This window comes from Rhinolophus sinicus, chromosome 18 (genome assembly GCF_057876585.1).
Source record: "Rhinolophus sinicus isolate RSI-liver-muscle chromosome 18, RSI-T2T, whole genome shotgun sequence".
Lineage (NCBI taxonomy): Eukaryota > Metazoa > Chordata > Mammalia > Chiroptera > Rhinolophidae > Rhinolophus > Rhinolophus sinicus.
This window is the reverse complement of record NC_142518.1, coordinates 113,771,900-113,787,663: the sequence shown is the minus strand read 5'-3', so window position 1 is coordinate 113,787,663 and position 15,764 is coordinate 113,771,900. Positions and strand designations below refer to the sequence as shown.

At 39.8% G+C, this 15,764-nt stretch overlaps 1 protein-coding gene across 6 annotated transcripts in view; it reads left to right on the top strand.

The window, feature by feature from the left end:
- The window catches only part of OPHN1 (oligophrenin 1), a 304,564-nt gene that overhangs the window by 110,066 nt on the left and 178,734 nt on the right, over positions 1 to 15,764 (top strand). For all 6 annotated transcript variants that reach the window (XM_019753605.3, XM_019753604.3, XM_019753610.2 and 3 more), the window contains exons 4-5: positions 4,055 to 4,116; positions 9,372 to 9,443. In XM_019753605.3, coding sequence (XP_019609164.3) covers positions 4,055 to 4,116; positions 9,372 to 9,443 — 134 coding nt within the window. The remainder of the gene's footprint in view (positions 1 to 4,054; positions 4,117 to 9,371; positions 9,444 to 15,764) is intronic.

Genomic DNA, 15,764 nt, shown 5'->3' with positions numbered 1-15,764 from the left:
CAATTCCTCAAAAAGATAAGCATAGAGTTACCATATGATCCAGCAATTCTACACCTATGTGTATTCCCAGAATAACTGAAAACACATCCACACAAAAACTTGTACACAAATGTTTATGATTGCATTAGTCATAATAGCAAATAAATGGAAACAACGCAAGTGTCCATCAGTTAATGAATGGTTAAACAAATGTGGTATAGCCATACAATGGAGCATGTGGCAGGAAAAAGAAAGGAAAGACTGATACTTAGTGCAACATGGAATAACCTTGAAAACATGCTAAGTGAGAGAAGTCAGTCACAGAAGACTGCATATCGTATAATTTCATTTATATGAAATGTCTAGGTTACGCATATATATATATATACGGACAGGAGGTAGATTAGTGGTTGTCTGAATGTAGGGTAGGTGGAAATGGGGAGTGATGCTAATGAGTTTCTGGTTTCTTTTCTGGGGGGTGATGAAAATGATCTGGAATTATATAGCAGTAATGGTTGCCCAACTTTTTGAATATACTAAGATCCACTGACTTGTACTCTTTAAAATGGTGCATTTTATGATATGTGAACGTTGAGATACTTGTCTTAATAATAAAAGTGATGTAATTTTTTAGCAAAAGCTCGTTTTGAGACACTCTTAATTTTGTCAAATTTTGAATTTGTTTCTTCATGAATGAAACCTGACTCAGAAGCCTAGCAGCTGGTACTCTCTCCCTATCTCTGTTTGATAATCTAGTCAGGATATTTAGTAACCTAATCTTTGCTTACCTCTACCTGGAGATGTATGGGCATTGTGACAGTGACAAGACCTTAGCTCTGGCAGCAAGACGGGTCTGAATGTGAACTCTGCCTCTGCCATTAACTTCCTGTATGACCTTGAACAAGTTCTTAACTTTCTGTGAGCCTGAGTTTAGGGATAATTACATGAAGGATAATTACCTACCATGTTTCCCCCAAAATAAGACCTAGCTGGACCATCAGCGCTAATGCATCTTTGGAGCATAACTTAATATAAGACCCGGTATTATTTTAATATAAAACTGGATCTTACATAATATAATATAAGACTGGATATAATATGATATAATATAATTAATATAATATAATATAATATAATATAATATAATATAATATAAGACTGGGTCTTAGGTTAATTTTTTCTCCAAAAGATGCATTAGAGCTGATTGTCCGGCTAGGTCTTATTTTCTGGGAAACACGCTAATAAAGTTATTTTGAATATTAAGCCTTCAGCCAAAGGGCTTGATGCATTTATGTTTCAGGAGATTAATCTTTTCCTTTCAATGTTCCAATATGATACTTGTCACATTTCCTTTAGAGGCAAACTGGTCTTGCCTGGAAACATACCAGAATAACAACAAAAATCTCTCTGACCACTTTTGTAGCATAAAGTATTTGGGGACAGGAGATCAGTAAACTTTTACATTTTTTCCTGTTTACTCTTTCTGGTTAGGGTATTTTTCTTCTGTGTGCTGAGGTTGAGCTTTTAATTGGCGGTGTTTGCAAAGGTGACTTCCCTGGGTATGTGCAGCAACTTAACCCTCAGCAGAAAGAAGTGCTGTTGTCTGGTATGCTGCATTTGACCCTGAATTTCATTTCCTCATTACGGGGAATGCTGGATTAGTCGTCCAGTTCTCTTAGGAAGGGAAATCTATTTTTGATCAAAACTATATTAATATGGATGCATTTTTTTCCTCCATGCTTTTAGTATGTTTGCTTTAATTCAGATACTGTTTGAGAATATACTTCCTGTTTCTGGTGAGAATTTGGGAACTTTAAAATAGTAGTTATTAGAATTCAAAGGGACACGAAAGACTATCCAGCTTAATTTAGCTTTTATTGGTCTGTTTAGTATATGAAGAAACTGAAGTCTGGGGAGAAGAATTGACTTTCCCAGTCACCTCGCCAGTAAGTGGCAGAACTGGAACTGGAAGAGTAGAGCACTGGGACAGGGAACGGGGGTAATGTTTGTTATCTACTATGTGTTGGCACTCTACATTTACCTTCGAATTCAGTCCCTACAACAGCACTCTCGGGTATGTCGTCATATTTGATGAGTTAGGCAACTGAAGCTCAGAGGGGTCAACTCACTTAATCAGAAGTCTCACAGCAAGAGGCTAATAGACTGAGGCTGCAAATCCAAGTCTATCTGTCTGAAGTTCATCCTCCTTCTAGTTCTCTATCTTGTCCACTAAACTAGAATCCTCGTCATCTATCACCCCATCTGATGTTCTTTCTAACACACTGCACGCCTTGCTTATCTACAGTGCCACACATGCTCTTCAGGAACCTGAGAAAAATAAAACTAGATTGCAGAGCTGGATTTAGGCCTAATATTAGACACACTAATGGAACAGAATTGAGAGCCCAGAAATAAACCCATGTGTATGTGATCAACTAATATTTCACAAGGGATCCAAGAGTACTCAATGGAGAAAGTCCCATCTGTTTGATAAATGGTGCTGGGGAAATTGGATATTCACAAATAAAAGAATGAAACTAGACCCCGATCATGAACCACTCAAAATTAATTCACAATGGATTAAAAACTTGAATGTAAGACAGGAAACGATAAAATTCCTGGTGGAAAACAGGAGAAAAGCTTCTTGACATAGGTCTTGGCAGTGATTTTTTTGCATATGACATCTTAAGCACCAGCAGCAACAACAACAACAACAAAATCAACAGTGAGACTACTTCAAACTAAATCGCTTTTGCACAGCAAAAGAAATAATCAACAAATGAAAAGGGAGCCTATGGAATGGGAGAAAATATTTGCAAATCATATCTGATAAGGGGTTAATATCCAAAATATGTAAAGAGCTCCTACAACTTAATAGCAAACCAAACAATTCAAACCAGCAAATTGAAAAATGGGCAAAGGATGTGAATAGACATTTTCCCAAAGAAGATATTGGAATAGCCAAGAGGTACATGAAATGGTGAAATGGTGCTCAGCATCACTGATCATTAGGGAAATGCAGATGAAAACCTTGATGAGATGTCACTTCATGCCTGTTAGAATGGCTATCATGAAAGAGACACGAGATAAATGCTGGGGAGGATGTGGAGAAAAGGGAACCCCTGTGCACTGTTGGTAGGAATGTAAATCGGTGCAGCCACTGCAGAAAACAGTATGGACTTTCGTCAAAATATTAAAAATGCAACTACCTTATGATCCAGCAATTCCACTCCCGGGTATTTATCTGAAGGAAATGAAATTACAGTACTGCAAAGATCTGAACACCCATGTTCATAGCAGGATTATCTGTAATGTTTAAGACATATGAATAGAAACAACCTAAGTGTCCACACACACACACACACTAGAATACTAATCAGCCACAAAAAAGGAGGAAATCCTATCATTTGTGACAACATGGATGGACCTAGAGGGTGTTATGCTAAGTGAAATAAATCAGACAGTGAAAAAGATACCACATGATCTCACTTATGTGTGGATTCTAAATAAACCAAATTCATAGAAAAAGAAGTTGGATTTGTGATTGTCAGAGTTGGGGGTGGGACAACAGGGTGAAAATGGTCAAGTACAAACTTGCAGTTGTAAGATAGTAAGTACTAGGGATGTAACGTACAGCATGAGGGCTGCAGTTAACACTGCTGGATGGTATACTTGAAAGTCGTTAAGAGTGTAGTGCCTAAAAGTTCTCATCACAGGTAGAAATATATTTTTGTAGGTATATGAGATGATGGATACTAACTAAACTCACTGTGGTAATCATTTTGCAATATATGCATGACAAGTCATTATGCTGTACACCCTAAACTTATACAGTGGGGTATGTCAATTATGCCAATAAAGCTGGAGAAAGAAAAACTCTTGGGTAGGGGGATTGGCTGAAAAAGAAGAGAAACACTGTACTGAACACATTTCCCTGATGGCCTTTGATTTGGCACCTTCGTCTGGTGGCCACCAGGACTCAGGGCACAGGTCCTGCCCTCGTTGCACAGATGTCTGCCCCCTTGCCTATCAGTACCATGGCTAATTTGGTTTATTTTTTATTTTGTTCTTCCAGCTGAGTCCTTCAAGGAATTTGCTGAATTGCTCAACGAAGTAGAAAACGAGAGGATGATGATGGTAGGTCACCAACCTGGGCCCGGAGCCCAGATCATTGCTGCTATTGGGGATTGTTCTGCCTTCGCTGCTTAGATGGGTGCTCTGTTGTGGTTTCTGTGTCATGGCTGTCTGGTACTGTAAAGACAGGGGATAGATTTGGTCATTCTGCCTCAAGCTCCCACCCTGAGAGTGGAGCATCAGATGGAGAGAAATTAGTTGGGAAGTAAATCCTCTCCTGGTTCATTTCAGTGGGAAAGGATTTCAGAGGCCATTAAATTGGGCTGTTGAATATGTCAACCCAAACTGTGGTCATTAGTGTTCTTAAGCAAACTATTTATGTATGTCTGTCCTTCTAGAAATAATGCTATGGGCTTTATTTATATTTGATACATGATTGTTTTATTTAAATCTATGGGAAAACTTTTTTCCTTACATTTAAAGTCTAATTTTTAAAAATTAATAGATTTTAATAGTTAAAGCAATTTTAGTTTTATAGAAAAATTGAGTGAAAAGTACAGAGATATTTCATATACTTCATTTCTCCCCCTGTCCCTTTCCATACACTGTTTCTCCTATTTTTAACATCTTGCAAGTGTGGTATATTTGTTCAAATTAATGAGCCAATATTGACACATTATTAACTAAAGTCCATAGTTTGTATTAGGCTTCACTCTGTGTTGAACATTCTGTGGGTTATAACAAATGTGTAATGATATGTATTCACCAATAAAGTGTCATCATACAGCGTATTTTCACTGGGCTAAAAATGCCCTGTTCTCAACCTATTCCTCCCTTCCTCCCTCCCTTACATACGAGCCCCTGGCAAACACTAATCTTTCCTTTTATTCTGTGTTGTGTTTTCTAGAATAGCATATTGCTGGAGTTGTATAGTACCTAGCTTTTTCAGATTGTCCTCTTTCACTTAGTAATATGCACTTAAGTTTTCTCCATGTCTTTTCACGGCTTGATAGCTCATTTCCTTTTATTGTTGAAGTATTTATGCACATATTCCATTATCTGGATGGACCGCAGTTTAGTTATCCATCACCTACTGAAGGACGTCTTGGTTGCTCCCAGTTTTGGCAATCATGAATAAAGCTGCTGTAAACATGTATGTAGATTTTTGTCTGGGTATAAATTTTCAACCCTTTTGAGTAAATTCCAAAGAGTACAGTTGCTGGATTGTGTGGTAAGAATATGTCTGGTTTCTAAGAAACTGCCAAGCTGTCTTCCAAAGTGACTGGACCATTTTCTGTTCCCACCAGCAATGGATGAGAGTTCCTGCTGCTCCACATCCTCAGCAGCATTTGGTGTTGTCGTGGTTTGGATTTTACCCATTTTAATAGGTGTGTAGTGGTATCACACTGCTGCTTTAATTTGCTTTTCCACGGTGACATAGGGGGTTGAGCATCTTTTCGTATGCTTATTTGCCATCTGTAGATCTTTGGTGTCTGTTCAGGTCTTTTGCCCATTTTTTTCTGGAGTTGTAGCTTTGGAGAGGACAACAAAGAGATCTGCCTTCCTTTTTTCTCATGACGTGACTTCCTGTTGGCAGCTCAGTTTTGTTAAGCCCTTTGTTCCAATAGAAGAGTTCTCGAATCTGTAACACTCTTCCTTTTCAACAGTGTGGTGCTGGCTTCTCAAAACACTGCTCTCACTTCATCTAGGTCCCTAGAGAAGTAGCATTGAAGGCAGGGCTTGGAGGCACGGGAATTCGAGACTTAGGCTCTAGTAATGGCTGTGCCACTAACACTTGTTGACTTTAGACTGACTAATCACTTATCTCTCTGAGTCGCTTCTTTCTTTATAGGGAAAATGAGAATCATAATCTCCAGCTCCCAAGGTTGTTGTAAATACGCCAAATGATATAATGAATGTGGAAGTGTTTTATTGATAGCAAAAAAAGGAAACTACTGATTACATGTATTGTTTCTAGTTATCTTTTGTAGCACCCAAGATTCTGCTTGTGGAAATTTTGCTTGGGAATTTTCTTAGTTCAAGAGATTTGCTTGTGAGGATACTGAGAGACCAATATGGGTAGTTTCCATGGAGTCTGGTAGATGGCCCACTAGCTAATCCACGCTCTACTAAATGTTTTCTTCTGCCCGAAGAGTGTGTGGACTGCTGCCAATGTTGATCTCAAAGGCATTCACCCCCATTTCATTCGAAAGCTCAGCTGTACTTCTCTCCAGCCTTAGTTGTTTCTTCATCTCTTTTATTTACCCAGTTACAAAGCTCTAAAATATTGAAGTAGGATTCATCTTTGGAGATGTTTTTCTCACCCTTCTCACTGGCTCTTTTCCACAGGACTGACTCATTTTCTTCTGTCTTTAATTATGTTGTGCCCTTTTGTCCCCACAACTCTTCAATCATGTACTGAGTGTCAGCTCCCCATTTCCCATTTAATTCCAGGAATGCTGTGAAGGTTAGGCTCAATGAGGGCCTTTCAGAACATGCCAGGAATTCATTGCTTGGTCACACCTCTCCCATTTCCTGGAACTGTGGTAAAAAGACTCCTGTACCCCGATATGGATAATGTGGGGGGTGTTAGTCAGCTTTTTTATCCTTTCTATAAAAAGGGGCCTAAAGAAACTTTAGAAGAATTAGGAAGGAAGTTCACAGCCCTAGCACGTGGCCATGGCAAATGTCTAGTCATTGTCATAAATGAATTTAAATTGTGGAAGGAACTAGGGACGGAAGAAATGCAGAGGAGCGTCTGAGCTGTGATTTCTTAAACAGTACCCTAGGGGAGGTTGTACTATCTGAGCAGGTGGCTTTGAAGTCTGGATGGCAGACTTCCTGTATGGTTAAAGAGGGAGGCTTGTCTAGATGCCTCTATGACTCTGAACGGGACTGAGGCAATGTGCAAGGTCTGTCCTTGAGGACTGCCAAGAACTAAAGAGGACTGTGATATTTAAAGCAGCTATCCTCCCTGCCTCCTGTTGGTAATTCCCCATCCTGAGCCATTTTGCACCTCTGGGTTGAATACCATCTCTACCTTCCTAGCTGCCCTACCTAATGTTAATTTGGGCTTCATTCAATGGAAACCTGATCAGATAAACTCACTAATGTGTTTTGGATGTCACTTATTATCCTGGGGATTCTACCCGGAGACCACAGGCAGGAACTTTTCTCCTAGAGAGCTCACAAAATGGATGCACTGATCAGAAAGGGGAATAAAGGCCAAGTTCACTTAGAAGGGCTTTGATGAGTAACCGTTAGACTTCTTTTTCATAATTAATTTATTTTTTATTACAGTTGGCATAGAATAAATAAGTAGTTGCTAGACTTCACACAATGGGATTTATAGATGATGTAATACAGAATTGTACACCTGAAATCTATGTAATTTTACTAACAATTGTCACCCCAATAAATTTAATAAAAAGAAAAAAAAAATAAAGATGGAAAAAAAAAAAAGAAAGAAAAGGAGCCAAGGTTAGGTGTGAGCTTCTCCTACATCTCTAGCTCTGTCTTCTGGCAGAAGGCAGTCTAGTAACCAATGAGTGTCAAAGAGAGGAAAAGGTTCCGAGTATCTGTTTGTGTTGTAGGAGACTGGGAGCGGTATCACCAATGTGATTAAGAGAAAACTATGGGCTCCAGTTTTAGTGAATCACGCACTCCTTTCCTAGACTGACACGGGGCCAAACATGTAAAAAGCAGTGGCCTTATGGATCCTGTGTGACAAGTTGCTGGCATACATGCTTATGCAACAAAACCCCCTTGGAATATAGAATACCGGCAACTGCCATCTTTGGGGTGCCTGTGTATTCTAGAGCTCAGCTGAATATCCATACAGAGGCTTGCCATACTACTGTCTTTAGAAGTGGCAGATCACATAGTATCAGTTCTGCTAAACTGTATTGGCTCAAAGCAGTAACGACCCCACTCATATTCAAGGGAGAGGAGACAGAGACCTCACCTTTCAATGGGAAGAGTGTCACAGACTTTGTGGCCAGGTTTGAAAACCTCCACAAAAGTAAAGAAGAAAAATGACTCTCGTACTGGGTGTATGACACCAATGACTTCATTTGTTTCCAAGTGGGTACACAAAGTTGATGACGTGTTGGCCAAAGGAGCTGGGCTGCTACTTTAGTAGAAGAATTCTTGTCTTCAGTCAAGGAAAGTGACTGGTGTCTGTATTTTTGATACCAGAACAGGTAGTGGAGGTTTGATTGGATGATGGTTTGCCCATTTAATCAAAGCTTGGACCATACCTGGACACAAAACAGAAGGCCCAAGGTGCCTGCACGACCTGGGTGAAATATGTACTAATGCCCCAAGTTGCCATGCTTTTTGGTGGTAGCTTAAAAATTGCTTCTTAGTTTGGAGAATATAAGAATGGTGAAAACTAGCTTTCTACTCTGTCTTCCATTTTTGTTATGAAGATCTGTCTTGTCTTGCTGATACTTTGTGTCTCACCTGACAAGGAAGCCAGTCCCTCATTTCCCTGTCTTGTAATGGATCAGAATTAACACACCGTGTCCCAAAAGCCAGCCCTTCAGATGTGTTCTCTGAGGTCCTTCAGTAAATTGCAAATAATTCCCACCACTGAAGAAACAAACCCCACTAGTTGCCTTGGACAGATACAGTCTCCCAAGAGGTTTATACGAAGACAAAGCTTTGTAGATCTCCACTTGCCCACTGTGCAGGGGTTCCAGTTTTGATGTGATGGTTTCATATCTTCAGAACCATATCAATGCCAATATTTTAGTGCTTGGACAGGCTGTTCCTATCAGCTTCTGAGCATCCATAGGAAATTCGAAGGCCTGGTCTAGTGCTCTCTGTGATGCTGCGATATACCCCAAATTCTGAAGGGAACATTTTGGTTTATGACACCCCAGGACAGGACTGGAAACGATTTACTTTGGGATTTATGCTAATTCAATTACTGCTAACTTATTTGCCTCCATGAAGTGGTTTATGCTTGGTGCAATCGTCCTTTCATGAATTTTTCATTCCCTTTCTCACCACATTTACCTCAGGCCTCCTATGTCTGTTTCTGGACATGAATCTGGATATTTATCAATTAAAAACTCAGATCAGATGACCGGTGAAGTTACAGAGGCATGCCCCTAATGTTCCTTCTCTCATTTCCTCTCCAAGCATTTGATTTTAAGAGACCGATGTGGGGAAAAAGACAGTAACCCAACAAACTCGCAAACTAGTTAACATTTTTCAGGATGGTGCATTACCTGGGAATGCCTGAGAAATCTTGAATTTAAACCTTGCTGACTAATCTAAAAGTCGTTTTGTGTGTTCTTTCTTTTCTCTAGGTACACAATGCTAGTGATTTGCTAATCAAACCCCTGGAAAATTTCCGGAAGGAGCAAATAGGCTTCACTAAGGTACATTTTCTCTGCATGTGTAAGATATTTTGTACATTGAATAGTTGTTGGGGCTACCACCCTTCACTCTTCTGGGGTGAGAAGGGTTTGTCTCTATAAGAAAACTCATCAACAAAAAATAAATAAATAAATAAATAAATAGAAAATCAATTGGCTCCTGGCTGTGCTTTTAGCTAGCTATGTAGTAGGTTGGTGCAAATGTAATTTAAAAGGTTGAAAAATTGCAAAAACTGCAATTACATTTGCACCAACCTAATAACTGGACAAGACACTTCTCCTTTTGGGTCTGCAGTTACTCCATCTTGAAAATGAGGAGCTTGCTAATAATAGCTGTTATTGAAAGACTACTTACTATGTGCAGAGCCCTGGGTTAGATGCTCTACATTCATTCTCTCATCACAACATCCCTGTGAAGTCCTGGTATTATCACCATTTACATGGGTCCTGTGGTTTCAACAAGGTAAAGGACATGACCAAAGTTATATAGTTACTACCGTGTTTCCCCGAAAATAAGACCTATCTGGACCATGAGTTCTAATACGTTTTTTGGAGCAAAAATTAATGAAAGACCCAGTATTGTATTATACTATATTATATTATAAAGATCCGGTATTATATTATATTATATTACATTACATTACATTACATTACATTATATTATATTATATTATATTATACCTGGTCTTATAATAAGACCAGGCCTTATATTAATTTTTGCTCCAAAAGACGCATTAGAGCTGATGGTCCGGCTAGGGCTTATTTTCTGGGAAACATGGTAAGAGACAGTAGCCAGGATTTAGACCTGAGGCTCTTTTTAGCTTCAAATCCCACATTCCATTCAGCCACACTATCTAGATGTGTGCTGTGCAATATGGTGGCCAATATAAATAAAAGGAAATTAATTCAGTTACTCAGTCATGCTAGTCACATTTCAAGTGCTCAATCCTGGACAGCACAGATATAGAACATTTCCATCATTGTCCAATTTCTGTTGGACAGCCCCGTGCCAGATAATCTCGGATTCCATCCAGCTTGTCTACTCATGGATCTCTTGGGTTTCCCTGTCTTGTAAAGGGGTATGAATAATTGTGAACTTGATTCTTATCAGCAAGGTGTAGGCCTATTTTGTGAGCCCCAATGTATATGTACCATGTAACCCAGATAGTCTGTCAGAACCAAATGTAGCATCGTGACCAAGCATCTGGCCCTTTTAGGACTAAGAACACACCATTCAGTGGCTATTATCTGGGATATCATGACAAGTAGTTTGGACTGAGGATATGAAAAAGTAGCCAGTTCTGAGAAGAAAGAGCAGAACAGTGGATGGGCTCCCACTGCCGCAGCCATCAGTCACATGACATGGGTGTTATTTGTGTGACTAGCATTCACGCAAAGTCAGTTCTCTGGATAGCCCAGCACTTCTGGATTCCACTCGGTTCATCTGGAGTCTCACTAGCATAAATACTTAATTGGGAAAATATGTACTTGGAGGAGACCCGAACCTCTCAAATCACAAGTGTGGTATGAAAATAATTAACCACTTGGTAAGGAACATGACTGTTGTTACATCACTAAGTAAGGAGGATAATGGACACATGATTTCAAAACCCTCACACGTGGTTTACTTTCATTCCTGGATGAGAACAGGAAAAACGAGAGTAATTCGTCTGAGGGCCAGGAAATGAATTTCTGTTACATACTTCCTGTGTCCCAGGATTTTAATATGCTATCTTCCTTAATTCTTCCAGCAGACATGTGAAGTAGGATGTATAAAACCCATCATCCCAATGAAGAGGCTGAGACTCAGAAAGGTTACATTCCTGTCAGTCTCTTTCCTCTAGTTCTTTACTAGTGGGGCCAACCTGTACACTGACAAGGAAGGTGACCAAGGCTCACTGTGAGGGTCAGTCTCAAGAAACTATGTAAAATTCTCCTAGCAGTAAAATTTAAGGCAGCAGAACGTGCTCTGAAGTAAGGACGAGAAAACATAGCTTCCAGTCTAACCCTGTGTGTTATCAATTTATTACCTCTCAGTTCTAACACCTCTTAATACCTGTTCTGTGAAAATGGACAGAATTCCTTTGTATTTATGTACTTATTTATTTGGAAGTTTTATATACTTTATTTATTTTGACATTGAATATTATTTTATATTAATTTCAGGTGTGCAGCATAGTGATTAGATATTTATGTAATTTATGCAGCGATCCCCCTGACTAGTCTAGTACCCACCTGATACAATGCATAGTTATTACAATATTACTAACTATATGCCTTATGCTTTACTTTATATCCCCTTGACTATTTGGTAACCACCAATTTGTACTTCAGCTGTTTCACCATGCCCCCTACCCCCCTCTATTCTATCACCCCAACAAATGTAGTACCCATCTGACACCATACATAGTTATTACAATATTACTGACTATATTCCTTACCGACAGAATTCCTTAAGCATTTCTCCTTTGCATTAAGCAAAAGATTAAGTGAAGGGTGCTAGAGGGATGTTACAGGAAGAAGGGGCTCTCCTGAAGCTTCCAGTTGATACGCGCATGGGTCAGTAGAGTGGGAGTGAGTTGCCCGGCGGGACTCTGGCCCAGCCACACACCGAGAATGCATGGTTCCTCAGTGACCTCAAAGCTTCTGCCTGGCGTGGCCATAACCTTTCTGCAGGTTTCTCAATATAGCTCTCTCCCTGAAGGTGTCCCCACCCATGCTGTCCCCCAGCTTCCCTCTGTAGGTCCCCCATGTAGCATGCCTGCCAAATGGTTTGTAACAGTGCCGCTGCTCCCCGCTTCCTTCGCCAGGCCCCCGTGCAGCCTGGTTGTGCCCTACGTAGGAGGTTCCACTGAGGCAGGCTGGCCCTGCAAGCTCACATCAACCTGGAGCTTGCGCATCCCCTCTGCATATGTGCTCCCCTGGTTTCTGGGTCTTTGTTCCCCACCTGCAAGCTGGAGAGTTGCCTCCTGTTTCCTCAGTGATTGCAGGCCCCCAGGCTACATCAGCAAACCTCTCTGCTATTCAGTGGCTTAAATTATACCTTTTCCAGTGAGAGCTGAACTCCTCCCAAATTTGTCCTCCCTTGGGTACCTTCCCTCAGCCTTATGGTTCCATATAGAATTTCAGTATATCTTGCATTTACATTTTTCAGTTTAGTAAGTAGTTTAAAAGTTCTTGATACTGGTTTCTATCTCTTGATTGGGCCCGGACTGATACACTCAGCAGGGCGGCTAGCTGGCTCTGTGACTTTGTTGGTGGTGGTGTGCGTTGCTAGGCCCTTACAGATGTAGATGGATGTTCCCTTCTGAACCTCAGAACAGCCCTGTACAGTAGAGGTTATTCTCCCTTGATTACAGATGAGGACACTAAGGTTCTGTGAGGTACGGTGGCCATGGTCACTCACCCAGGAAGTGATGGAGCTTGGAGTTGAATTCAGTTCTTCTTCTTGTAAGACGAGGGCTCATTTCATTTTTTGAGAGATGTCACTTCTGTCTGGGCCTCAGTTTTGTCTATGTACAACAGGAACAATGGGCAAATGATTCCTAATGAAATCTTCTGAGTTTATCAGGGTAATTAACTAAATGTGCATCAATTGAGTAGTAGAAATGATCCTCTCAGAATTTAGTATGCTGTAATGTCAAAATACACTAGATTCTGAAGACCGTATGAAAAAAAATGTAAAATATTTCACTAATATTTTATATTGATGACATGTTGAAATGACACTGTTTGGGGTATATTGGGTTCAATAAAATATATTATTGAAATTAATTTCACCTCGTTCTTTTTCCTTTTTTAAATGTGACTACTAGAAATTTTAAAATGATGGATGTGGCTTGCATTGTATTTCTATTTGATAGCACTGCATGAGACAAAGTAATTACCTTTCCTGGAGGGCACCTGCCATTTCATGGAGGCAGCATTGAAAGAAAATTCATATGCACACAGGTATAGGATTAATTAATTTAGTTAACATAAAGTTCTTAGAACAGTATCTGATGAATAAGTGTTAAGTGTTTTCTGGCGTCATTATCGTATCATCATCATCATTGGCAACAAAACAGGGAGGATAGAATGCGGTCCATGAAATTGCCCAATAAATGATGGACTTATTCTGGTTTACAAATTAAAAGAAGAAAGGTTAATGAGTGAGGCAAGAAGAGCAGGGTCCGGACAATAAATGTTTCCCAAGTGACTACTGATTTATGGAGAGGTTTCACATCACTAGGTCTGCAGCTCTATGTTTGGCACTGCATGTTGTGGGAGATGTCTTTTTGTCATAGATACTTAAAACAAAACAAAACAAAACAAAAAAACAGAACCAGAGTTCCTTACTCAGTAGGTCTGGGGTAGGCCCCAAGAATTTGCATTTCTAATAAATTATCAGGTAGTGCTAAGCTACCAGTCTGGGTGGGGACCATACTTTGAGAACTACTGGGCTAACACAGGGTTGGGGGGGACAGTGGAGGGATAAAAAAAGAGATGCAAAATAGCAGAGTGCTGGGAACTAAGAGGGGACACATTCTGAACAAACTCATCTTGTTTTCTGAAAGTGACACTGACGCTACCGCTCTTGAAATAAGAAATTAGTTGTGTGAAATCTGTGGGAAGGTGATGGAGCAAGCATGGAGGGGAGTGATTTGTCATGCTCAAATAATATTTTTCTCCTGTGGCTCCTGTGTGGGCAGAGTTTGAGCTGTTGGTGAGACATGGCTGGCTAATACAAGGCACTGTGTTTGCAGAGTTCATTGACAGGCCAGTGAACTCTGTTGTCAGTTCACCATGGGTAACTGGGTCCTAGTAGATAGGGTCTTTTGATGATCAGACTCTCAGATGGCTATTTTGTGAGTCATTTCACAGGGACAATCAGTTCCCATCAGGTTAGTCATTCTGTGATGCCTTGGGCACTAGCTTCTGTTATGCAATAGATTCTGAATGGCTTCAATAGTTGGTTTCCCAATCTTGTAATCAGGGGCCAGAGGATCTCACAGGTGTCATCTTTCAGAGGATTTTCCTCCAGGGGTAAACTGTTTAGCTGGGGCTCCTAACTCCATACTTTAGCCAGAATAGTTTCCCTTGGATCTGTTTTATAGAGTGGACTATGGGGACAATAGTTCTTTTAAAACAGGACTCTGTTGGTTAAAAAAACAAATTTGCAAACTGCCTCTTTATACTAAAACCTGATAGTTCTCCCTTTCCAATTCAATAGGATATGTCTTTCAACCTCCGTATGGCAGTTTAGTTATTTATGCAATTAGATGGACATTTGTTTTCTTTTAATTATCGTGTGTAATCTACAGTTTCATCGGACTAATTCCATTTTACAACCATTACGTTTTGAAAAAAAAGTGTTTAGGTTTTGCCTTCTAAGAATTTAAATTATATACACCAAGCATACATATATAAATATGAAATAGTACAATAGGCTCTGTAAAAATAAACCTCAACAGTCTCCATCTTTCCCTACTCCTCAGACACATTCATTTTTAACCATTTTATTTGTATTATTTTAATGGTTACTTTTATGTTTTTAAAAATATGCTTATATTGCTATTTCTTGATTTATTGACTTTAGAAATTATTTACTTCTTCATGCTTCCAATACAGGTGGTCATTGCTCTTTCCCTTGTCTTCTAATCTTTGATAATTATCACATCCTTTTAATTATTCTACTGCTGACTTCTGTCACTTTAAATAATATACTTGAACCCCTAGTTCTTACTCCATCAACTTTTGACCATAGCTTTGTAAGATATTAGCACCTCTCTCTTCCTTTACTATCTTTTAACCCTCAACTCCTGTCAGCTATCCCTTCACTTTTCACCGATAGGGTTGATAACATTATTATTCTATCCTGGAACCTTATTCACATCTTGTTGGTGGCTATTATTAGGCCCATTTTACAGTGGCAAAAGCAAGTGACAAATCCGGGATTTGAACTCAAGTTTCTTGGCTCTGAGTCTATGAACTTTGACGGTCCTTATATTGGCTTACTATAGGTATTTATTTCTGATGGCTGGGGGAGATCAAGAATGATCCCCTTCTTTACCCCTTTCTCCTAATTTCTTATCTACTAGGCTTAGAGTTCTTTGTTCTACTCTAGACTCCTGTTTGGTTAACGCCTTCTATTTCTCCCAGTTCTCAAAAGTCCCAGCACATACAAAGTTTGTGAGTGTCCTCCCCCATGTGTATATTTTAGCTATCGCTTGATTAGCGGAACCCTCTCACCCCTATTTCCCTTCTCACCACCATGCAGCTTCCCACCTCCCCCGCTCCAAGGTCAAGGGAGGACAAATACGGCTCAGTCCATCTCTGTTCATA